Source organism: Carcharodon carcharias, chromosome 34, assembly GCF_017639515.1.
Source record: "Carcharodon carcharias isolate sCarCar2 chromosome 34, sCarCar2.pri, whole genome shotgun sequence".
Lineage (NCBI taxonomy): Eukaryota > Metazoa > Chordata > Chondrichthyes > Lamniformes > Lamnidae > Carcharodon > Carcharodon carcharias.
The window spans coordinates 19135941-19162184 of record NC_054500.1 but is presented as its reverse complement, the minus strand read 5'-3'; the positions used below and the strand labels follow the sequence as shown (position 1 = coordinate 19162184).

Genomic DNA, 26244 nt, shown 5'->3' with positions numbered 1-26244 from the left:
CACGCGCGCACACACACGCGCGCACACACACGCGCGCACACACACGCGCGCACACACACGCGCGCACACACACAGACATATTCAACCATAGGGAGGTCTCTGTGGAGTTTACCCATTCTCTTCCCCTGGTCTGTGAGAGGCAGGAACCCACACAGACCAGGGGGAGAGAATGGGTAAACTCCACAGAGACAGAGACCCGAGGTCAGAATCGAACCCCGGTCCCTGGAACTGTGAGGCAGTAGAGGTGCCACCCGCTCCCTTCGTACTAACACTAACAAAATGTTTCATGATTTCGAAAGCCTTGATCCAATCTCACCCCGTAACCCTCTCTGCTCTCAGGAGAACAATCCCGGCTTTTCCAGGCTATCCCTGACACCATCCTGCTAAATCTCTTCCGCAGCCTCTCCTGCTACAGTTTCTCCTGATTTACTCGATGAAGAAAAACCCTTCAGGATTTTAACCTCCCCTCAGATTCCCCAGAGTTTAGTTGCCTGTGCTCACCAGCTGATCTGGGTGAACGAGGCAGCGATCAGCAATGGGCAGTGACTGATGATTGGGGAAGTGCTGGGTCAGATATTGGACTTTTGCCATCAAGGCTCCAATCGCTGGAGGTACAGCTGGAAGCATCTCCCTCCCAATGCACACGATCCCACAGCACAAGATCAGAAAAAGGAATGCAGAAACATCATTCTGACCTTGAAACAAGGCCAAGTGTTACTGCTCCCAAACCCTGAACCATTCCGCAGAGTTTCCATTCCCCTCCATTCGGTCCAAGACAAGTGCACAATAAGAGAAACTGCTGGATACAGCTGAGGGAAATGAGGAAACATTGCACCCTGCAGGACAGCACACTCCTCCGAGGCACATTGATGGGGAGTGGGTCGAGGGGGCTTTACTCTGTATCTAACCCCGAGCTGTACCTGTCCTGGGAGTGTTTGATGGGGACAGTGTAGAGGGATCTTTACTCTGTATCTAACCCCGTGCTGTACCTGTCCTGGGAGTGTTTGATGGGGACAGTGTAGAGGGAGATTTACTCTGTATCTAACCCCGTGCTGTACCTGCCCTGGGAGTGTTTGATGGGGAGTGGGTCGAGGGGGCTTTACTCTGTATCTAACCCCGAGCTGTACCTGTCCTGGGAGTGTTTGATGGGGACAGTGTAGAGGGATCTTTACTCTGTATCTAACCCCGTGCTGTACCTGTCCTGGGAGTGTTTGATGGGGACAGTGTAGAGGGAGCTTTACTCTGTATCTAACCCCGTGCTGTACCTGCCCTGGGAGTGTTTGATGGGGACAGTGTAGAGGGAGATTTACTCTGTATCTAACCCCGTGCTGTACCTGCCCTGGGAGTGTTTGATGGGGACAGTGTAGAGGGATCTTTACTCTGTATCTAACCCCGTGCTGTACCTGTCCTGGGAGTGTTTGATGGGGACAGTGTAGAGTGAGCTTTACTCTGTATCTAACCCTGTTCTGTACCTGTTCTGGGAGTGTTTGATGGGGACAGTGTAGAGGGAGCTTTACTCTGTATCTAACCCCGTGCTGTACCTGTCCTGGGAGTGTTTGATGGGGACAGTGTAGAGGGAGATTTACTCTGTATCTAACCCCGTGCTGTACCTGTCCTGTGAGTGTTTGATGGGGACAGTGTAGAGGGAGCTTTACTCTGTATCTAATCCCGTGCTGTACCTGTCCTGGGAGTGTTTGATGGGGACAGTGTAGAGGGAGCTTTACTCTGTATCTAACCCCGTGCTGTACCTGCCCTGGAAGTGTTTGCTGGGGACAGTGTAGAAGGAGCTTTACTCTGTATCTAACCCCGTGCTGTATCTGTCCTGGGAGTGTTTGATATTCATTCTGGTTCCTAAAATGGGATGGTTCTCTGTTCTGCTGCACTTACATCGCTGACCTTGCAAAACCACAAGGTAAAAAAACTCTAAAAACAAATTGAGCATCTAAGTGAGAGAGGAGAGGGGACATGGAGTATAAGTTGACTGTTGGTCGAGGTGATAATGAGGGAATTGCCCAGACTCCCTCTCAATGGCTCCCATCATTTCTACCCTCACGGCTTCCCAGCCAATTAGAACGCAAAGAAACTCTTCAGAACCTGATTGGATGATTCTCGACTGCTACTTCTTTCTCATCGCCAACGTTCTTTATAACTGAGAAACCAAAGTGTTGAAAGATTTTTTTTTTCGATAACCCCTTTATGGTTTTCCTCTTAGGTATTTCTCCCCATTTCCTGGGCACTCCAGGGCAATCCTGGAAGGTTGGCAACTTGTTGTAGGGTGGCTGAGTTGTACCTATTAATGATAGAGTTCAACTGTAGCCACTTATTAGGTGTAAACTTTAAGTTTATTTACTCAATATACTCAGGAGAAACTACACGTGTGCTTTCAACTCCAACCCCATCTCTATCCTCTACATTGACTGTGGAGGTAGCCTGTGCTACTCTCCTATTGGTTTCTACAGATGATGTGATCTCTCCTAACAAGTATTATTCTTCAAGGTACATTACACACTAAATAAAACCATAATTACTGCACAACCCCAGATCTCAGTTCCCTCAAGACCACCCAAGTTTGGAGGGATAAAATCTACAATTGCCCAAGTTGGCATTCATCTCTTCAGTCGATGAAAACAAGATTTCAGAACTATAAACACTACTGAGCCGACTCAGAAAGAATTCAGCAAACATAAACATCGAAACATTGCATTCAAGTTCCCTCAGACTCCATCGAATGCCCTAAGCTGGTGACCAGCAGGCAAGGCCTGTGAACTCTGACCCCAGCCCACAGGCCACTCTATTCCAAAGCATCTCAATTTCCCAACGACCAGTTCATCAGCTGAATCCACCAAGGACTCCAAATCCAACACCTCTAACTTGGATCAGCCCGACGCACTCAAGAGGTAAACGGAGCAAAACTTGGCTGCCTACACACATTCCTGGTCTGCTGCCTTCCTTGGGATTGTATTTCCCTGGTCCCTCTGCAAATACAGGGGGTGATCAGATTCCACACGGCATCTGGCCATCACCGTCTGCCCTTACCCTTAATCATCATCAATTGAAATATTTATAAAACAATCTGATCAGCCATGATCTTATTCAATTGCAGAGCAGGCTCCAGAGGCCCTCTGGCCTACTCCTGCTCCTATTGCTCAAGCACAACATGGCAATTGATACGTGCTGACCCAGGTTTGACTACTTGACATTAATAGAAGGCCAACTCCTCAGTTTATACAATTTGTTTCTCTACCAGTTTAGATGCCACAGCAACACTTCCACAATTGCATAGAATATACGGCACAGAAACAGGCCATTCGGCCCAACCAGTCCATGCTGGTGTTTATGCTCCACTCGTGCCTCCTCCCATCTTTCCTCATCTAAATCTACCATCATAACCCTCGATTCCCTTCTCCCTCACCTCCTTGTCTAGATTCCCCTTAAATGCATCTATACTATATCAACCACTGCCTGTGGAAGCAAGTTCCACATTCTCACCACTCTCTGGGTAAAGAAGTTTCTTCTGAATTCCCGATTGGATTTCTCAGGGACTATCTTATATTGATTACCTCTGGTTCTGCTCTTCCCCACAAGAGGGAACATTCTCTCTGTAACCACTCGATCAAAAACCTTTCAGAATTTTAAAGACCTCAATTAGGTCACCCCTCAGCCTTTTTTCTTTAAAAAGAGAAAAGGGACCCAGCCCGTCAATCCTTCCCTGATACGTATACCCCACACATTCCTGGTATCATCCTTGTAAATCCTCTCTGCGCCCTCTCTATATCCCATAGCTGCATGCAGAATGCGGCCTATACAAGACTCAACACAGGCTTAGCGTAACCTAGAGATAAAAACAAAAAACTGCGGATGCTGGAAATCCAAAACAAAAACAGAATTACCTGGAAAGACTCAGCAGGTCTGGCAGCATCGGCGGAGAAGAGCAAAGTTGACGTTTCGAGTCCTCGAGGACTCGAAACGTCAACTTTGTTCTTCTCCGCCGATGCTGCCAGACCTGCTGAGTTTTTCCAAGTATTTCTTAGCATAACTTCCCCACTTTTCACTCCTCTCAAGAAATAAAGCCCGGTGCTTCATATTTCTGCCACGCCCTCCCACTCCCTCACCTCTTTGTGGGGCGTCATCTTGGAGTCCAGGATTTGCCCAACATCCAATCTTCGAGTGAGAGTCCAGACATTGGCTATTTGACCGTGAAAGGCCCTTTCGGGCTGTGCTCGATCCTGTCCTTAGCCAATGACTGTGACAACCCCACGCACTTCACCAGCATGTCGAGTGCAAAGAAAGATGCTGCATTTGTGGAGCGCATTTCATCACCTCAAAGGGGGGACCCACAGCCAATGAGGTACTTTCTGAAGTCATTGTAGTCCTCAGTAATGAAAAAAAACGCAGCTGCCAAGTTGTGCACAGCAAGATCCCACAAAGTGACAACTGACCAGACAATCTGTTGGGAGGTGATGACAATCGAGAGAGCAGGTAAGGCTTCGGTTTAATGCCTCACCTGAAAGAAGGCATCTCTGTCAGTGCTGCACTCCCTCAACACCACAACCAACTAATTGTATTTCCATAGTACCTTTAGCAAAATAAAACGTCCCCAAGACCCTCCACGGGAGACATATAAAGCAAAATTTGACACCTAGCCACACAAGGAGATATTAGGGCAGATGACCGAAAGTGGGGCCAAAAATGTTAGATTTTAAGGAATGTCTTCAAAGGAGGAAAGAGAGGTGGAGAGGTGGAGAGGATAAGGGAGGGAATTCTGGAACTTGGGGCGCTGTCAGGTGAAGGTACGGCCACCGATGGAGTGATGGAAATCGGGGATGCGCAAGAGGAGAGAATTAGGGGGCTGCAGAGATCTCAGAGGGTTGTGGGGCAGGAGGAGATCACAGAAGAACATCATCGGCCTGCTTCAGTGGTTGGCACTCTTGCCTCAGAGTTACAAGGCCCTCGCCTCAAACCCCACTCTGGAACCTTAAGCACGTCATCCAGGCTGACACTCCAATCGCTGGGGGTTCCATCTTTTAGACTGGGTGTTAAACCAAGGCCCTATCTGCTCTCTCTGGTGGATGTAAAAGACCCCATTGGCACTTCTTGAAGATATCCCATGTGCCGGCCAAAATTTACCCTTCAACCAACATCACTGCAAAGCAGACAATCTGGTCGGCACGGTCATGATCACGTTGCTGCTTGTGGGAGCTTGCTGTGCGCAAACTGGCTGCCACGTTCCCTGCAACAGGGGGTGCACTTCAAAGCAAGTATTTCATTGGCTGTATAAAGTGCTTTGGGATTGCCCTGAGGTGGCGGACGGCGCCATATAAATGCACGTCTTACTTATTCAAACAGTGATTGCTGGCACCACTTTTGAATGGGGTGTGGAGGTGAAAAGAGGTTCAGATAAAAAGAGCAAGATAAGACGGATCTGCGAATGGGCTTGATTTTAATTGTGCGTGTTTTCCTTTTAAAAAAACAAGACACAAACAATGGTTTCTCAGGGGAGTTATTTACAGGTCGGAGGAGCAATTCCAGGAAATGGATGGGTCAATACTTCCTCTCTCTCTCTCTCTCACCTCTCCCCACCCCCTCTCTTGCTGTCACAGGCCCCGTCTGGAGATTGCTATTAATAACACAACCATGAGGATCTTTCAGGAAAACACTTGGGGGATAAAAAAGGGGCATTTTTTACCGACTACAGGTGGTGTTTTAATCATTAAGCAAATGACTGGGTCTTCGAGTTGATACAGGCAAGCCAGAGTTGAACCTCGGTTAGAGCACTACGTGCAGTTCTGGTCACCACATTATAAAAACGATATAGAGGCACTAGAGGGGGTACAGAGAAAATTTACAAGGGCGATACCAGAAACCTGTGGGTATACATATCAGGAAAGGTCGACAGGCTGGGTCTCTTTTCTCTTCGGGAAAGAAGACTGAGGTGGTGACCTAATCGAGGAACATTTAAGGCGAAGCTGGATAAACACGAGGAAGAAGGGATTAGGGGGCTATGACGGATAAACACCAGCATGGACTGGTTGGGCCGAAAGGCCAGTTTCAGTGCCGTAGCCGTAATGCTATGGAATGGACCTCCAAACCGCTGCCACTAACCCCATCATTCTCCCGCCTGCCCCCTCCTCACCTAAAAATTGGTAGCTTCACAGTTGTTGCCCTACCCTCCCCCATCCGCACCTCATGCAAGTGGCCAGTGTTCCCCAGCAAGTTTGGACAGCAATCCCAGTTGGACTATTCGACCTTGGGAGGCATCACTGCAAGTCTCCATTCAATTCTCACACTGCGCCGCGTCAGGCACCCGTCCCTTTTGCGCTGCTGGGTGGCGAGATGGCTCAGTGGAATTCCTCAAGGTACCCCTCAGTCCCTAGTTCCCCTACAAAAGCGTCAAATTGCCACTTGGAGCCAACCCCCCTCCCCAGGGAGGACTAAGAATTTAAAGGAGGTATTGAAATAAATAGGGAAATAAATATCGGATAAAACCTGGGGTGGTGAATCTTCAACTGCCCCCGACATCTCCAGACCCTGTCTGCCCTCTCAGGGGGGCTGGAAAATACCCCATGACACAACTTCAAAGAGGAGGAAGGGAATTGCCCTGCCCCTCAACTAGCACAACTGGGAAACACGGGTGATCTGATCACTTTCAAACGGTCCAGGAACAGGCCATTCAGTCCAACAAGTCCATGCCCGTGTTTATGCTCCACTCAAGCCTTTTCGCCTCCAAATCGACCATCGTAACCCTCCATTCCCTCCTCCCTCATGTGTTTTGTCTAGCTTCCCCCGAAATGCACCCATACTAATTGCTTCAGCCACTCCCTGTGGCAACAAGTTCCACATTCTCAACATTCAAGCGCGCTGCTGCTTGTGGGAGTTTGCTGCGCGCAATCCGGCTAGCGTATTCAACCGGGTGGCGACATTTCAAAAAGGTATTTCATTGACCTCAAAACGCTTTTGGAAGTCCTGAGGCAGTTTACAGTGCTTTACTGACCCTGAGCCGCACAAGGAGGTACTAGGACAGTGTTGCATTTTGCCAGACTGTTGTGTATTTTATATATTTGGTTTACCTCAGAGCAATGCAGAGATGACACTTGCTTCCAAGACTGCAGTTTTAAAATATCACTGCAATCGCAAAACGTCTGCTCCATGCTTCCCTCAGCTCTGCTTACTTTGCTCTGAGTCAACACCCAGGCTTAACCAATCAAGCACAGCGAGCATAGATCAGTTACCAGACTCTCACAATCAAACACAGGATGATTGAATGCGAGAGACAGGTGGACAAAGGCTTGGAGGTGCATCTTAAAGGAACAAGGTGGGGGGAGGCGGGAGAGAATTCCAGAAGTTGGGATCTGGATAGCTGAAGGCGAGCTCTCTCCTTCTCGTTTCAGAGGGGGACAGCCCCTCCAGGGCTTCCCCCCCACCCCCCCCCCACCCCATTTGATTTTCCGAGGATTTTTTTCACCTGCCTCGGAACCACCTCTACAAGCAGGTCCCCACTTTGTAACCGCTTTGAAGGTATTTAGCTTGTCATTATAGTGTCGAGCGAGGTCAAATGGAAATCTGTGGGTGCATGTGTCTACTTCGCTCTCTGACTCACAGGCTCCGGAAAAAAAGAGAGAGAAAGAGAAAGAGAGAGAGTAGCTGCCCATTATTTTGCTTCTTCTTTTAAAGATAAATATCCATTTTTCTGCTCCACCACCCCTGTAATGTGCTGCTGCGTGACTGAATCTGACACCCGAGTCGATCTGATCCAGCTCTCTCACTTTCCTCTATTTTTGACCTCACCACTCCACCCGCTACTCCTGCACCCCCCCCCCCTCCCCCACCACCCGACCTACTCCATCAGCTCTGCCAGGCTTTTCCACTCCTCCCCTGAAAGCTGTGTTTCCTGGTGAGGGGGGTGGGAGGGGTCGTGGGCCGGTGGGGAGGAGGCTGCGACCTAGCAGGTCGCGGGAGTCCGGGGTGGGGGTGGGGGAGGGGGAGGGGTTGGGGGATGGGGTGACATTCTCACGGGTCAGCAGCTGGCTCAGGCACACGTCTGTCTGAGACACGAACGGGGCTGGCTGGACCAAGAAGGGGAAAGCGCGCTCACCGCAAAGTCCTGCGTTTAACTAGCGCCTGGCTTTCGCTTGGCAGAGCCACCCCCGACTGGCTCCGCAGGATCGGACAGAAAGAAATTGCACACCAAAGGCCCAGCGAGGAGATTTCAGACCCACGCACCCATAAGCTTGGTCAAGAGGCCAGTTTTAAGGAGCGTCTTAAAAAGGAGAGAAAGAGAGAGAGAGAGAGAGAGAGAGGGAGGGGTGGGTGGTGGAGAGGTTTAGGGAGGGAATCCCACAGCTGGGGGCACCCAGGCAGCTGAAGGCCCAGCCGCCGATGGCGGAGCGATTAGAATCGGGGGGTGCGCAAAAGTTGGAGGAGCTCAGGGCCCCCAAGAGGGTTGGGTGGGGGGGGGGATGCAGGAGGTTACAGAGATAGGGAAGGGGGTATGGATTAGTGCATGAGGGTTTTAATATTAAAGACAAAAACAGAATTACCTGGAAAAACTCAGCAGGTCTGGCAGCATCAGCGGAGAAGAAAAGAGTTGACGTTTCGAGTCCTCATGACCCAGTTCTGTCGAAGGGTCATGAGGACTCGAAACGTCAACTCTTTTCTTCTCCGCCGATGCTGCCAGACCTGCTGAGTTTTTCCAGGTAATTCTGTTTTTGTTTTGGATTTCCAGCATCCGCAGTTTTTTTGTTTTTATTTTAATATTAAAGCACTGGAAGCAGGTCACTGCAGCACAGGAGTCATGGGTGAATAGGAATTGGTGCAAATTAAGATTGGGGCCAGAGAACTTCAGGTGGCCTTATCTTTGTGAAGTGGGAGGGAAAACTGTAGGCCGGTCTGGCTGGAACAGTCCAGTCTACGGTTCAAGGTAACGCCACTGGGTCCCATTATTGTCCAACTGCATAAAGCACTGGGAGTCGCTGGGGACCTTGACAGGGTGGACATGGAGAGGCTGCTTCCCCTTGTGGAAGAATCTAGAACTCGGGGTCGCTGTTTAAAAGTAAGGGGTCGCCCATTCAAAACGGAGACGAGGTGAAATCTTTTCTTGCGAGTATTTGGAACTCTCTTCCTGAAAAGGGGGTGGAAGCAGAGTCTTTGAATATTTTTAAGGATGAGGAGGGTGGGGTCTTGGTAAGCGAGGGGGTGAAAGGTTATCGGGGAGTGGGCGGGATTCAGATTTCAGGTGACTATCAGATCAGCCATGATCTTATTAAATGGCAGAGCAGGTTGGAGGGGCTGAATGGTACTCCTGCTCCTTGTTCCTATGTGCACACCACTTGGAGCTGGTCCAGGGAGGATCCTTCTGTCCGGCCTATAGTTACAACATGGCGAGTTAGTTAAAGCCTGGAGTCTGTCATCAAGATGCTCGTTGATTTGAGACATACTGTCATCGCTAGTTTTCCCATGGAGGCCACCAGGACTTAGTGGATTCACATATGATCCTCTTCCTCATTGATTTATGAAGCAGGCTGTTCATCTACAAAACCGAAGTCAACAGAAACCCCCACAAGGGGTGACAATTGACACCCACTTGGGGCTCAAACTGGACATGTTGCCAGAGTTTGCAGTGCCAAGCCTGTGCAGCACTGAAGATGCCCAAGCGAAATACTGAAGGCTCTGGAAATCTGAAATAAAGAACAGAACAATTCTGGAAATACTCTGGAGGTCCGGCCATATCGGTAAAGGGAGAAACGGAGTTAACGATTCAGGACAATGACCTTTCATCACGATGGGCTTGAAGCATTAACTCTGGTTAACCACTTCCACAGATACCGCCTGAACTGCTGAGTATCTCCAACATTTTCTGTTCTCCTTACTCAAGGTTCAAAGTTCCCTCCTGCACTATAGAGCGTCGGAAACTGAACACACGGAAAAAGGTCAAGTGCTGGATATCCCTCACCTCCACCCCCAGCCCCAAGAATTTTTTCCCCTTAGTCCCCAAAGGTGCTGACTCTTGGCACCAACACCACTCACTTGCCCATCCTTCATGGGCGACTCTGTGGATAGTGGGTGCCAGGGAAGGGTCACATCAGCAACCTGGTCTTTGCCCTTCATTTGATACTGACTGCCACCCATTCGGGGTGGGGGGGACGGGTTTGGGGGGGAAAAGAGTAATTTTAAGCTTCCTAGTCCAGGAGCATGGATGTCAGCTGTAAGGTCATCGCCACTGCATTGGACCGGGTCAACTGGAGAATGGGGATCCAGTCGCGGATCTGTCCCACTGCCATAATGGGATCAACTGGCTCAGCACTGGATTGGGGATCCAGCCTGGGGTCTATGGGCTCAGTAACAATTTGCCAGCCCACATATGTTATGCATCACTGGCATTTCCCCCCATGCCCCAAGGATGCACCCAGCCTACGTTGGTTAGTTCCCGTGGGCAGGTGATGCCAAGCCCAGGGCAGCATGTCAAGCTTCACCTGCCTCAAAGAAAACATGGTGTGGCAGGCAGAGGGAACACGGGCGACAGCCTGGAGAGCCAGGTGCACAGTAAGACTCCACAAGGAGTCCCATGCTATCATTGGATAGAGATCCGTCTCTGCTCAGCTACCTCGTTGGCACAGGGTGGCCCCATTCCATTGGCAATCGGTAACGAGTCTGCAGACTGGAAACGTGACTGCTGCAACTGAGCTTTGGGGTGGGCAGGAGGGGTTGGCGAAGGGGGTAATAGGGATAGCGTTCACCGCGCATTGGCACTCCCTTCTGGGCAATGCAAACAGGGGCACGGAGATTGGGCTTGCTTGCGAAGGCCTCCCTCCCTCTCGCCACTTAATTGTTAAGAGTTGCCAGTGCCTATGAAACTGGGGAACCTGTGCCCAGTGTGCCAGTTGCAGCTCAGTGGCATACATCTCGGGAGTCAGAAACTCACGGGTTCAAATCCCACTCTGCAGACTTGAGCGCATAATCTAGGCCAACTCTCCCAATACAGTACCGAGGGAGGGCTGCACTGTCAGAGATACCATATCCCAGATGAGGCGTTAAACAGAGACCCTGTCTGCCCCCTCAAGCTGACGTGAAAGATCCCACAGCTGCAAAAGAGGCGTTCTTCCTGGCCAATGTCCATCCCTGAACTAACACCACTAAGTCAGATGATCTAGCCGTTGTCACAATGCTGTGTGTGGGAGCTTGCTGTATGCAAATTTTGTTGCTGTGTTTCCTACACTACAATGCTGACGATTCTCAACAGCACTTCATTGGATGTAAAGTGCTTATGGGACATCCTGAGGTTGTGAAAGAAGCAATATAAATTGTTCTTATTTACTGCCATTCGGATAGGAAAAACAGCAAAACTCAGGGACTGGTGGCATCATCTGTTACAACACCGGATTTTCCAACTTTGGAACTTGGTCGGGATCCAGGCCAGATTGAAGTGATGAAGATCTGCTCCCTCTGTTGCTGAGAATTAAAACGTATAACAGGCCGAGTCACCACCAGGCTGCTGGTGGGTGTACAAAAAAAAACACACAAAAGGTATTTAACATTTCCCACTGCACTGACAGTTCCACTGAAACGGAACCATGACAGTGGTTAGTCTGAACTGTGGATCATTCGTGAGAGTTTTCTCTTTTGAGTCAGAAATCTGTGGGTTCAAACTCTACCCTAGGATTTGAGCATATTATCCAGGCTGATGCTTTAATACCAGTGCCATAAAGAGGGAGTGCAGCACTGTTGGAGGTGCTGTCTTTTGGAGGAGCTTTCAGACTGGAGGCTCAGTCTGCCCATCTTGATGGTACAGCCAGGCGTAAATAATCCCATAGTATGGCTCATAGTGCAGGAAAATGTCTTACCCCTGCTCCTAGTTCATATGTTTCCCATATCCCTCAATCCCAGCGACTCACCTTCTCCCCGTAACCCTCAATCCCACTGACCCCCCCTTCACCCTGTATCCCTCAATCCCACTGACCCTCCTTCTCCCCATATCCCTCAATTGCACTAACCCCCCTTCGTCCCGTATCCCTCAATCCCACCGACTCACCTTCTACCCATATCCCTCAATCTCACTAACCCGCCTTCTCCCCGTATCCCTCAATCCCACTGACCCCCCTTCTCCTCGTATCCCTCAATCCCACTGACCCCCATTCTCCCTGTATCCCTCAATTCCACTGACCCCCCTTCTCCCTGTATCCCTTATTCCCACTGACCCCCCTTCTCCCCGTATCCCTCAATCCCACTGACCCCCCTTCTCCCCGTATTCTCAATCCCACTGACCCCCCTTCTGTCCATAAGGCAGTTACAATCAGATCAGCCATGACCATATTGAATGGTGGAGCAGACTCGAGGGGCCGAGTGGCCTACTCCTGCTCCTAATTCGTATGTTCGCATATTCCAAACGTAGAAACATAGAAAATAGGAGGAGTAGGTCATTTGGCCCTTTGAGCCTGCTCCTCTAGTCAATATGTTCATGGCTGATCCTCTTTCTCAATGCTATACTCCCACTCTCTCTCCATACCCCTCGATGCCTTTAGAGTCTAGAAATCTATTTCCTTCTTAAATATATTCAGTGACTTGCCCTCCACAGCCTCTATGGCAGAGAATTCCACAGGTTCACCACCCTCTGAGTGAAGAAGTTTCACCTCATCTCAGGCCTGAATGGTCTACCCTGAGACTGTGACCCCTTGTTATAGAAGCCCCCCTCCTGCCAGAGGAAACATCAACCCTGCATCCAGTCTGTCCAGCCCTGTCAGAATTTTATGTTTCAATGAAATCCCCTCTTAATTCTTCTAAACTCCAGTCAATACAGACCTAGTCAGCCCAATCTCTCCTCATATGACAATCCTGCCATCCCAGGGATCAGTCTGGTGAACCTTCGCTGCACTCCCTCTATGGCAAGTATATCCTTTCTTAGGTAAGAAGACCAAAACTGCACACAATACTCCAGGTCTCACCAAGGCCCTGTATATCTGCAGTAAGACATCCTTGCTCCTGTACTCAAGTCCTCTCGCAATGAAGGCCAACATACCATTTACCTTCCTAACTGCTTGCTGCCTCTGCATGCTTGCTTTCAGTGATTGGTGTACAAGGACACCCAGGTCTCTTTGTACATCAACATTTCCCAATCTATCACCATTTAAACAATACTCTGCCATTCTGATCCCTACCAAAGTGGATAACTTCACACTTATCCACGTTATACTGCATCTGCCATGTATTTGCCCACTCACACAACCTGTCTAAATCGCCTTGAAGCCTCTTAACATCCTCCTCACCAATCACATTCCCACCAAGTTTCATGTCGTCAGCAAACTTGGAAATAATCAGAAACTGGCCTCTCATCTCCTCATTTTTGTGATGTTTGGACAAGTCTATCAACGGACATTAGGACATTGCAGAGCTCCAGCCAGCCAATGAAGTACTTGTTTTATTTTCTGAAGTGTCGTCACTGTTATAATTTTTAAAAATTCGTTCATGGGATGTGGGCATCACTGGCTGGGCCAGCATTAATTGCCCATTCCTAATTGCCCCTTGAGAAGGTGGTGGTGAGCTGCTTTCTTGAACCGCTGCCGTCCATGTGGTGTAGGTACATCCACAATGCTGTTAGGGAGGGAGTTTCAGGACTTTGACCCAACGACAGTGAAGGTTTGGTGATATATTTCCAAGTCAGTATGGCACGCAAGGGGGAACTTGTAGATGTGGCAGCCTATTTGCACACAGCAAGCTCCCACCAGTAACAATGAAATAAATTACCAGATAGTTCAGGTACAAACTAGGGGAAGGAGGAAGGTAGAGACAAAAAGTAGAGACATGGAGCTAAGAAGAACTGCTCTTTCAAAGAGCCAGCACAAACACGATGAGCTGAATGGCCTCCTTCTGTGCAGTAAGTTTCTATGATTCTACGCTCTCTTTTGGTGATTTTGGTTTACGGATAAATGTTGGCCAGGAGACCAGGGAGATGTATCATGCTCTTCATCAAACCTCATATCTCCATGGGAAGGACAGATGGGACATTAGCTTGACTCTCATTGGTACCTCTGGCAGCGCAGCGCTCCCTCATTATTGAACCTTCAACCTAGACTGGAGTGCTCCAGCTTCTGGAGTGGGACTTGAACCCATGGCCTTCTGACTCTGAGGCAGGAGTGATACCCTCACTGAGGCAAGGGCTGAAGCCCCCGGCAACTAAATTCCAGCCCTTATCAGTGCCTTCAGGGACAGCTGGGGGAGGAGATAAACCAAGTCCGGCCTTCCTGTACAGACCCTCAGTGAAAGTGTTCAGGCAGCTCTCTAACACACCAGTTTGTTCTCAAGTAAAATAACTCCCTTGGACAGATTAACTTCAAGAACACACTCTACACCCACACACAATCTTCACTTCCTTAAAATTGAACAATTTATTGCCTCTACCTCTTGTCACGACGTAGAGCCCTCTCCACCTCAGCCGATACACTCCAGCTTCGACCAGTTAATGACTTTGCTAGGACATGGACCCTCCCCATTTCAATCCACCCCACCCCCACTCTCCACCATTGGTCACCCAAGCTCGAAGCAAGTCGGCACAACCAATCAGAAAGCAAAGAGGCTCATTATTTCATTGGATGATTCTTGACTCTCAGTCAAACAGCCTGTTCTCCACCCCTGCCCATCACCAATAATTTTGTAACGAGTAAACCAATGGTTCAAAGAAAATCAAGAGAATATCATTCTTTTCCCAGCACTTGGACTTTCCACCAAGGTGTGCTTCAACTTTGAATTCCAAACCAATCCTGGAGCATTGGCAACCCAAATTTAGAGAGTGCGCTTGGCATGTAACTCGACATTGGGCCAGAGGTGACACCCATAACCAATCACTCTCTCGTCAGAATCCATAAACATACCACTCAACCTGGGGAGTCTGAATAGTTATCAAGTCCCAGATTAATTTTTGATACAGCAAGGGGTTAGATACAGAGTAAAGCTCCCTCTACACTGTCCCCATCAAACACTCCCAGGACAGGTACAGCACGGGGTTAGATACAGAGTAAAGCTCCCTCTACACTGTCCCCATCAAACACTCCCAGGACAGATACAGTACGGGGTTAGATGCAGAGTAAAGCTCTCTCTACACTGTCCCCATCAAACACTCCCAGGACAGGTACAGCACGGGGTTAGATACAGAGTAAAGCTCCCTCTACACTGTCCCCATCAAACACTCCCAGGGCAGGTACAGCACGGGGTTAGATACAGAGTAAAGCTCCCTCTACACTGTCCCCATCAAACACTCCCAGGACAGGTACAGTACGGGGTTAGATACAGAGTAAAGCTCCCTCTACACTGTCCCCATCAAACACTCCCAGGACAGGTACAGCACGGGGTTAGATAATGAGTAAAGCTCCCTCTACACTGTCCCCATCAAACACTCCCAGGGCAGGTACAGCACGGGGTTAGATGCAGAGTAAAGCTCTCTCTACACTGTCCCCATCAAACACTCCCAGGACAGGTACAGCACGGGGTTAGATACAGAGTAAAGCTCCCTCTACACTGTCCCCATCAAACACTCCCAGGGCAGGTACAGCACGGGGTTAGATACAGAGTAAAGCTCCCTCTACACTGTCCCCATCAAACACTCCCAGGACAGGTACAGCACGGGGTTAGATACAGAGTAAAGCTCCCTCTACACTGTCCCCATCAAACACTCCCAGGACAGGTACAGCACGGGGTTAGATACAGAGTAAAGCTTCCTCTACACTGTCCCCATCAAACACTCCCAGGGCAGGTACAGCACGGGGTTAGATACAGAGTAAAGCTCCCTCTAAATTTTCCAAACCATACGATCACGGGTATTATGGGTTATTGAACTACTTTTAAAAGATTCTGATTGGCAGAACTATGCCTGACTCCTAGTTGAAAAAAAAACTGTATCTGGGGTCTCATTCAATAACACTGCACTCAGGCCAAATCACATGCTCCTAATTCCACCAGCTGTCTGCTCCTATTCACACAACCCATTCTCTTTGTAGCTCGAGGGGCTGGATTGTCACATCCCTCAGATCTCTCTCGAATTGGGAGAGCCTCTCCTCATACCCAGCAGCTCCAAGTTTCCAAATCATCATCATTTTTCCCTGAATCCTCTTCTAGAATATGCTGTTGTTCACCAGAAGACATGACCCCAGCATGATACTCTGAACAGAACCTCCCAATGATAGGACAACACATTCGAAACTGAGTTATATTTTAGTGACCCTCTTCCCCCTTCAGTATTGGTCCACTGTTACCAGACTTCCATTCGGGGAGATGGTGGCGTAGTGGTAATGTCACTGGACTAGTAACCCAGCGGCCCAGGCTAACGCTCTGGGGACATGGGTTCAAATCCCACCACAGCAGCTGATGGAATTTAAATTCAATTAATTTAAAAAACAAACCTGGAATACAAAGGAATGGTGTCCATGAAACTATCATCGACTGTTGTAAAAACCCATCTGGTTCACTAATGCCCTCTAGGGAAGGAAATCTGCCATCCTTACCTAGTCTGGCCTACATGTGACTCCAGACCCACAGCAATGTGGTCAACTCTTAACTGCCCTCAAGGACAATTAGGGATGGGCAACAAATGCCCACATCTCAGGGACAAATAAAACAAATCACCCAACCCTGTTCTAAAGCAAAGACAACTTGCATTTGTATAGCACCTTTCATCTAGTGTATGTCACTAGGAGCTTCAATATCAAACAAAATTTGACATAGGGCCACATCAGGAGCTGGATGAACAGATTACCAAAGGCTTGGTCAAAGCACTAGGTTTCAAGGAGTGGAGTGAAAGGAGAGACAGAGAGGGAGTTCCAGAGCTTGGGGGCCAGGTGGTTGAAAGCAATGTCACCAATGGTGGAGAGATTAAAATTGGGGATGTTCAAGAGGCCAGGATTAGAGGAGTGCAGGTATCGCAGAGGGTTGTAGGGCTGGATAGGGAGGGTTGAGGCCCTGGAGGGATTTGAAAATGAGAAAGAGGACTTTTTCCTGATCAATATTTATCTCTCAATGAGCAGCTAAAAAGACATGATCCGCTTCGTTTCACATTGTTGTCCGTGGGAGCTTGCCATGCACAAATTGGCAGCCAGGTTTCCCTACCTCACAACAGCAGCTCCATCCTTCAGAAGTGCCTCCCTAGCTGTGCAGGGCTTTGGGAAGTCCTGGGGTTACGAAAGGTGCTATGTAAATGCAGGCCCCCACACTCGGCTGAGGCATTGACAGAAGGTCAATTCACGGACTGATCCTGACGATACACCTTCAGCGGTTCTTAATTCCCTGCACATCCTTATTATAGAGCAAGCTGCAGCACAGCCACAGCCTGGTCTCTGCTCGCAGCTTCCTCAATAACCACTCATCACTCAAAATAAAAGATCCAAGCCAGCTTTATTTTTTGCACACTTTCCTTGTTCCCGAGACAAAACAGGTCAGGGAGAAACCCCTCCAAACACGTTACAAACTCCTTACATTTCCAGAGTGCTCCTACACATTACCTAGAATAAACAGCACAGAAACAGGCTCTCAGCCCAACTGGCCCACGCCAACGTTTTACGCTCCATGCAAACCTCCCCCTGCTCTATTTCATCTCGCTCCATCAACATACCCTTCTATTCTTTTCTCCCACCATTGCTCCTCCAACTTGCCCTTAAATACATCAATGCTATTTGCCTCAAACATGTTCAATGGCATTACCATCACTGAATCCCCCACTAGCAACACCCTGGGGGGTTGCCATTGACCAGAAACTGAACTAGACCAGCCACATAAATACAGTGGCTACAAGAGCAGGTCAGCGGCTGGGAATCCTGCAGCGAGTAATTCACCTCCTGACTCCCCAAAGCCTGTCCACCATCTACAAGGCACAAGTCAGGAGTGTGATGGAATACTCCCCACTTGCCTGGGTGAGTGCAGCTCCCACAACACTCAAGAAGCTCAACACCATCCAGGACAAAGCAGCCCCGTTTGATTGGCACCCCATCCACAAACATTCACTCCCTCCGCCACCGACGCACAGTAGCAGCAGTGTGTGTACCATCTACAAGATATACTGCAGGAACTCACCAAGGCTCCTTCGACAGCACCTTCCAAACCCACGACCACTACCATCTAGAAGGACAAATGCAGCAGACACTTGGGAACACCACCACCTGCAAGTTACCCTCCAAGCCACACACCATCCTGACCTGGAAATATATCGGCCGTTCCTTCACTGTCGTCGGGTCAAAATCCTGGAACTCCCTCCCTAACAGCACTGTGGGTGTACCTACACCACATGGACTGCAGCGGTTCAAGGCGGCAGCTCACCACCACCTTCTCAAGGGCAATTAGGGATGGGCAATAAATGCTGGGCCCAGCCAGCGAAGCCCCACACCCTGTAAATAAATAAATAAATAAAATATGTAAATAGGGGCACGAGTTGGCCATTCGGCCCTTTGAGCCTGCTCCACCATTCAATATGATCATGGCTGATCCTCTATCTCAATGCCATTTTTCCATTCAGTTCCCAATTTGCTTAATTCCCCAACAGTACAAAACTTTTTTTTTATCTCTGCCTTGAATATATTACTGAGCATTGACAACCCTATTGGGTAGAGAATTCCAAGGATTCACAGCCCTCTGGGTGAAGAAATTTCTCCTCATTTCAGTCCAAAATGTCCACTCCCTTATTAAGGTTGCCAACTGTGATTAAATGTATTCCTGGAGGTTCCATCACATGACTCGCTCCCACACTCCAGCCATTAGTCGGCCAACACGTCCATCCTTGTGATGTATGGCCTTCCTACGCCAATCGGAAAGCAAAATGACTCATTACCCAATTGGATGATGCTCGACTGTCAGCCAAACAGCCTTTTCCTCCATTTTCAATATTTTTATATCTGGCAAAGAGAAATGTTCAAAGAAAGTTTAAAAATAAAACAATCTTCTTGAATGTCCCCGTGATTTTTCTCCAGGGTTGTACACAGCAGTGTCCCAGAGATTGATCTTCAATTCCTGGAGACTCCAGGCCAATCCTGGAGGGTTGGCAACCCTACACCTTATTGTGAGACAAGGACCCCATAGCACTACTCTCTCCCAGAAAGGGGGAAAACAGCCTCTCAGCATCTACCATGAAATCACCTCTCTTTCTTCAGAAATCCAATGAGCTCATCCTACTCGGTCTCTCCTCACAGCACAGCCCCCTCATCCCAGGAGTGTGATGGAAAACTCCCCACTTGCCTGGATGCCGCTCCAACAACACTTGAGAAGCTCGAAAGCATCCAGGACAAAGCAGCCCCACTTGATCGGCACCCCTTCCACATTCACTCCCTCCACCACCGATGCACAGTAGCAGCAGTGTGTGTACCATCTACAAGATGCACTGCACGAATTCACCAAGGTTCCTTAGACAGCACCTTCCAAACCCACGACCACTACCATCTAGAAGGACAAGGGCAGCAGATAGATGGGAACACCACCACCTGGAAGTTACCCTCCAAGTCACTCACCATCCTGACTTGGAAATATATCGGCCATTCTTTCACTGTAACTGGGTCAAAATCCTGGAACTCCCTCCCTAACAGCACTGTGGGTGTACCTACACCACATGGACTGCAGCAGCTCAAGAAGGCAGCTCACCACCACCTTCTCAAGGGGCAACTAGGGATGGGCAACAAATGCTGGACCAGCCAGCGACACCCACATCGCGTAAATGAATTTTTAAAAAATCTAGTAAGTCTTTGGCGGTATATCCTTCTGCAGGTACAGAGAGCAAACTGGTACACAACAAGGCTTCCTTGTATTCCAATCCCCTTCAATACTGACCATTTTTGTTCTAATTGCTTGTTCTAACTACTCGTTAACTTTCTGTGCTTTGTTTACAAGGACACCCAAGTCCAGCCGCACACTAACATTCAACAGTTCCCCCGCCACTTAATAAATATTTGATTTTACCATTCTTTCTACCAAAGCGAATAACCTCACTTTTCCCACCTTATCCTCCATCCACCGCCTGCTTGCCCACTTGCTGAATCTGCCATATCCTTTTGTAGACTCTTTGTGTCCTCCACACAGCTTGCTCCCCCACCTAGCTCTGCATCATCAGCAATCACAGCTTGTAGTAGCAAGTTTTACATTCTCATTATCTCCGGGTAAAGAAGTTTCTCCTGAATTCCCTTTCAAGTGGATTTGTTAAAATGACTGTCTTATATCTGGGGCCCCTAGTTCTGGACTCCACGCTCCTCTCTCCTCCGCCCTACAAGTGGAGACATCTTCTCTACATCGACCCTATCAAACCCTTCTTCGTTTTTTAAAAAAAAAACACTAAGCCCATCAGCCTTCATAGTGAAAAGACAATCAGTCTGTCCAGTCTTTTCTGATGGATATAATGTCTTGATTCTGGTATCATCCTCATAAATCTGTTTTGCACCCCTTCCACTCCCTCGATATGCCTGTAAATTACAGAAATCAGACTCAGTACTCCAAGTGTGGTCTAATCAAGGGTCTATACAAGTTTGACACAGCTTCTCCACTTATCAATTCTACCCCTCCAGAAACGAACCACAATTCTTGGTAGTTTTCTCACGGCTTGCTTTGTTATTTTAGCCATTTGTGTAGCTGTGCTCTAGAGCCAGAGGCCTAGTGGCGCAGTGGGTTACTGTCCCTGCCTCTGAGCCAGAAGATCCAGGTTCGAGTCCCACTCCAGGACTTGATAGCCAAGGGAGGTGGGTTCATAACATGGCCAAACAGGTTGAGTATCAACCTGCAAATCCTTCCAACACACACCAATGGCAGGTGGTAAGAGTGGGAGAGATCCCTGGTCAGCTACCCGAAGAAGGCCTCTATAGGGTTGGCCTAGAGTCTCCAAGAATTGAAGGTCAATCTCCAGGACACTGCTGTGTGTAACCCTGGAGAAAAATCATCGGAACGTTAAAAAAGATTTTTTTTGGAACATTTCTCTTTGCCGAATAGAAAAATATTGAAAACGGGGGGATAAAAAGAGGCTGTTTAGCTGACAGTCGAGCATCATCCAATTGGGTAATGAGTCTTTTTGGCTTTCCAATTGGCGTAGGAAGGCCGTACGTCACAAGGATGGACGTGTTGGCCGACTAATGGCTGGAGTGTGGGGGCGAGTCATGTGATGGAACCTCCAGGAATACATTTAACCACAGTTGGCAACACTAAGCCTCTACCATCACTATCCAGACTACAACATGTGTGTAAAAGTGTGTGTTGCCACAGCAACTCAGACTGTAACACACACACCACCCCTCGATCCCTCTGCTTCCCCTACCTCATTTAATATCCTTGCCAGACTTCTATGCACCCTCCTCAATGCCTCTATATCCACGTTATTATAATATGGGCCATAAATTTGTGTAGAATGACTTGGCAAGGTAAAAAATGGAAACGTAAGAATGGAGGAGAGTGAGTGATGGGGAAGAAGAGAGGATAGAAAGTTAAAGGGAGAGTTTTGCAAAGAAGTCAGTCAAAGGCAGGAGAGGCTTTGGAAGAGATTTCTTATAGTAAGGGCAGAGTGGAGAGAGGAGGAGGAACAGCAGGATTCCAGTGCCTGTCACTATTTGCTGGAAGGATTCTGGGTATAAACTTTGACCCAATGAAGGATAAAAGCAGTAGCCCCAATTTCAACAGGCTAAAATGATTTAAAGTACTCCGCATGCCCATCTATTGTCAACATCCCCTGCTGACCAGTTAAGCTTTGCTCTCTGGCCTTGAGTACATAGTCCAGGCTGACACTCCCAGTCCAGTCCACCGAGGGAGTGCTGCACTGTTAGAGGTGCTGTGTTCTGGATGACACGTTAAACCGAGGCACGGTCTGCCCTCAAAGGCAGACATAAAAGACCCCACGGCCACTATTCCTAGAAAATGCTTTAAAAAAAATGACCACATTAACGTTTGTGGGAGCTTACTGTGTGCAAATTGGCAGCATATCTCTTACATAACAACAGTGCCTACGTTTCGGAAGCATGCCATTGGCTGTTAAAGCATTTTGGGGTGTCCTGAGGTTGTGGAAGGTGCTATTTAAATGTAAGTCTATCTTTCCTCAGCCATTAAGTCATGGAGAAGGACCCTTTCTCCCCCACCCCCCAGAGGAGCTCGAGGCCCCAAGTGACACCAATCACAGGACATCAAACCACAGCTAACTCTTTGATGGAAAAAAAGCAAAATCATGGAATATGATCCTCAAAATACCTGCAAAAATCCTAAAAAGCCGCACAATAAGGGCAGAATTTGACTTTACACATATCTTAGATAAATATAGGATTGAAGGAGATGGAGATGGTTACGTAAAAAGATTCAGTGTATTTAATTATGATTATATATTTATAAAATAATTAAGGCATACAAAATAAAGTATGCATGATGTATAATTAAGATATCCTTAAGATACAAGATACATGACTAATATATGGTACATAAAACATCACAAAGCTATGCATAATTAAGATATGGCCTAAGATATATTTTAATTACAATACAAGATTTGATGTATATTAAGATATATCAGGATACAATATATCTTAATTATATAAATATGTGAGATGCACATAGATGCAGACAGGGTAAACACTGATGAATCATACCTCGCGACACGGACACACATCTTAATAGATAACAGTTTGTTAAAATGATTCCAGTTAAGACACACTGATCATTTACTAAGCTGTCTATACGCCATGCAGAAATCGAAAGCATTAGCATTTACCTAGAGCATGATACACATTGTACAATGCGGGTTGTCTTCCCCCCCCCCCCCCCCCCCCCCCCCCCATACCCACCCCACCCTATCACCACCACCACCCTCCCTCCCCCTTCCCTCCTTCCCCCTGGTCTTACTTACATGTTCCAAACTGCGTTCATTTGGAGAGGGCAACGTGAGTCTGGAAGACATCGTTGGTTCTCCAGTTCAGGATTCAGCCACTCTTCCAGTTAAAAAAACACATCAGTATTCATCCGACCAGAATTGCACAAGAGAAAAGGGCTGGGGGTGGGGTGGGGGGGTGAGGGTAGAAATGAGGGCTCTTGCTGGGGCCCCTCTGCACCACTTCCACCTTAACGATCTCTCATTCCTGTCCTTGGTTTTTTTTTAAAAAAAATATATATATATATATTTGTATATAAATGCCTTCCAATTTCTCCCCCCACCAACCCCACCCCCAATCCTTGTTCAGTGCATTTTTCCTCTCTCTCTACATGGGAGGTAGATCCAAACAGGGAGCAGATGAATGCAATGCAAGGGAGCTGGTGTGATTTGAATGAGCTCTTCCTTTCCTCTTCCTTCGTGCTCCTGGTGAAATGTACAAGCGGTGTCAATTTCAGTTGGTTGGGGTGGCTGATGCAGCCCGTAGGTCCAACACTGGCCGAATGCGATTTCCACCCCCCCAACCTCTCTCCTCCTCTCTTCCTAGAGAAAATATCCCCTCGATAAGGACCGGATTTTCTACTCCTTCCCTCCCCTTTGTTTAATTTTTTTCCTCCTTCCGTCTTCTGTGGCTGGGTGAAAGGGGAAGTCGAAAACAACAGTGCGAGCACCCAAACTGAGTCAGGAGAAAGTCAGGAAGAGATGCTGGATGTAATGTGGAGAGGGAGGAGGGGGCTGGGTGGGAAGGAAGGAAGAGAGAGAGAGAGAGAGAGACACACACACACACACACACACACACTGAGACTGAGCAACCGAGAACCCAACCCAAACAGCGCAGGAAACACGTCCGAAACAAATAAGTTCAGGCTGCCAGTGAGATTAAAGGGACCAGCCCAGGGGGTGGGGAAAGACACAGGGAGAGAGAGAGACAGACAGACATACACACAGACACAGACAGAGCCAATATTGAGAAGCAGAGACGATTTAAACAAGGAATAGTTTGGGGGGGGGGGGGGGTTGGGGGAGGAAATAATAATAACAATAATAATAATAGGCGAAAAAGTGTTTTTGTTTTCAAAAATAAATACATGCTTAAAAAGAGCAAAGTGTTGAGAAAACCGACAAGAGGGGAGAAAAAAAATCTACTGGAAGAACTTGGGGGGGGGGGGTAAAAATGAAAAATAATGGGTTCTAAATGAACACACAAAGTTTGAGCGAAGCTTGGAAGTGTTGCAACAATAACTGTGCAGACGCCCCCCCCCCCCCCCCCGCAATGGGTGTTGAACCGTTACAGTGTGCGGGAACTGATCTGCGGGATGGTGACCCCGCAGCTGCCAAGGCAAATGTTCCTGTTTTTATTTTGTTGTTGTTGTTGTTCTTCCCTATTTCTGTCCTGCAAGAGTTTTGTTGTTTTCCAGGGGTGGAGGGAGGGGGGGGGGGGTGTCGTTCGCCGGAAAGAAACTACATCTCCCGGGATGCAGCGCGCCCGCAGGCTCCACCTCTTTGGCGGAAAACAAACCGCAATGCAGCCTGGGAGTTGTAGTTTCCTGGCCCCTGCCTCCCTCCCTCTTCTTGGCTCCTTGTTGCACCCCCACCCCCCCCCCCCCCAAGGCTACGAGTTTCTGGGTCAATACGGGGCAGATAAAGCTCCCCGAGACCAGCTTGCTCCTCTTGATGAAACCGAAGTCTCCCTCCCCCTCCCCTGCATTATAATTGAAAGGAAATTTGGCATTTATGGAGCCCCTTCCACATCCACTGGACACCCCAAAGCGCTCTATAAGCCACAAAGTACTTTTGAAGTGTAGTCACTATTGTAACATAGGCCACTCGCCATCCTGACTTGGAAATATATCAGCTGTCCCATCACTGTCGCTGGGTCAAAATCCTGGGACTCCCTCCCTAACAGCGCCGTGGGTGTACCTACACCACGCAGACAAAATCCTGGGACTCCCTCCCTAACAGCGCTGTGGGTGTACCTACACCACGCGGACAAAATCCTGAGACTCCCTCCCTAACAGCACCATGGGTGTAACTACACCACACAGACAAAATCCCAGGATTCCCTCCCTAACAGCGCCGTGGGTGTACCTACACCACATGGACAAAATCCTGGGACTCCCTCCCTAACAGCGCTGTGGGTGTACCTACACCACGCAGACAAAATCCCAGGATTCCCTCCCTAACAGCGCCGTGGGTGTACCTACACCACACGGACAAAATCCTGGGACTCCCTCCCTAACAGCTCCGAGGGTGTACCTACACCACACGGACAAAATCCTGGGACTCCCTCCCTAACAGCGCCGTGGGTGTACCTACACCACATGGACAAAATCCTGGGACTCCCTCCCTAACAGCGCTGTGGGTGTACCTACACCACGCGGACAAAATCCTGGGACTCCCTCCCTAACAGCGCCGTGGGTGTACCTACACCACACGGACAAAATCCTGGGACTACCTCCCTAACAGCGCAGTGGGTGTACCAACACCGTAGGGACTGCAGCAGTTCAAGAAGGCAGCTCACCACCATCTTCTCAAGGGGCAATTAGGGACGGGCAATAAATGCTGGCCCAGCCAGTGAAGCCCACACCCTGTGAGTGAATAAAAAAAAGATCAGTTTGCCTACAGCCAGCTCCCACAAGCAGCGGTACCATACCAGTTAATCTGGTTTTGTAGTGCTGACAAATATCAGCCAGAGCAAGGGCGATTAACTTCGATACAGTGCCGCAGGTTCATTTATTGCCACCGGCATGCATGCATCCCCTCAATGCGAGGCTGGGGTGTTAATCTTGAGTTTGTATGTTTGAGTCCTGGAGTTGGGATTCGAACTCAACTTTCTGAGTCAGAGACAAGGGGTGCTGACCCACCGAGGCATGAGGTGGGTGTGTTTGCTGTGGTTTTCACCCATGTGAAGGGTCCCCTTGGGAGCTGGAGAAGGACAGATACCAGAAACCGACAGGGCCATCACGGAAGCGCTTTCTGCAGTCTTTCTCCATTTAAATAATATTCAGCTCCTCTATTCTTCCTGCCAAAGTGCATGACCTCATATTTTCACACATTATAGTCCATCTGCCAAGTTTTTGCACACTCATTCAACCTGTCTATATCCCTCCGTAGACTCCTTGTGTCATCCTCACCACTTGTCTTCCCATCTATTTTTGTGTCATCCACAAACTTAGCGATAGCACATTCACTTCCCTCATTCAAGTCATTAATGTATATTGTAAATAATTGTGGCCCCAGCACTGACCCCTGTGGCACTCCACTAGTTACAGGTTGCCATCCTGAAAATGCCTCCCTTATCCCAACTCTCTGTCTTCTAATAGTCAACCAGTCCTCTATCCATGCTAATACTCTACCCCCCAACACTATGGGTTCTTATCATATTAAGTAGCCTTACGTGT

General features: G+C 48.5%; 1 protein-coding gene across 6 annotated transcripts in view; it reads right to left on the bottom strand.

The window, feature by feature from the left end:
* mark4b (MAP/microtubule affinity-regulating kinase 4b) overlaps window positions 1-23680 on the bottom strand; it is a 242384-nt gene extending 218704 nt beyond the window's left edge. For 3 of the 6 annotated variants that reach the window (XM_041179275.1, XM_041179278.1, XM_041179277.1), the window contains exon 1: window positions 22823-23679. In XM_041179275.1, coding sequence (XP_041035209.1) covers window positions 22823-22873 — 51 coding nt within the window. In that variant the 5' untranslated portion in view covers window positions 22874-23679. Of the gene's footprint in view, window positions 1-14388; window positions 14473-22822 lie in introns of those variants that run through there. The other 3 variants (XM_041179273.1, XM_041179276.1, XM_041179274.1) reach the window with 2 other exon arrangements.
* Window positions 23681-26244: the final 2564 nt, after the last annotated feature.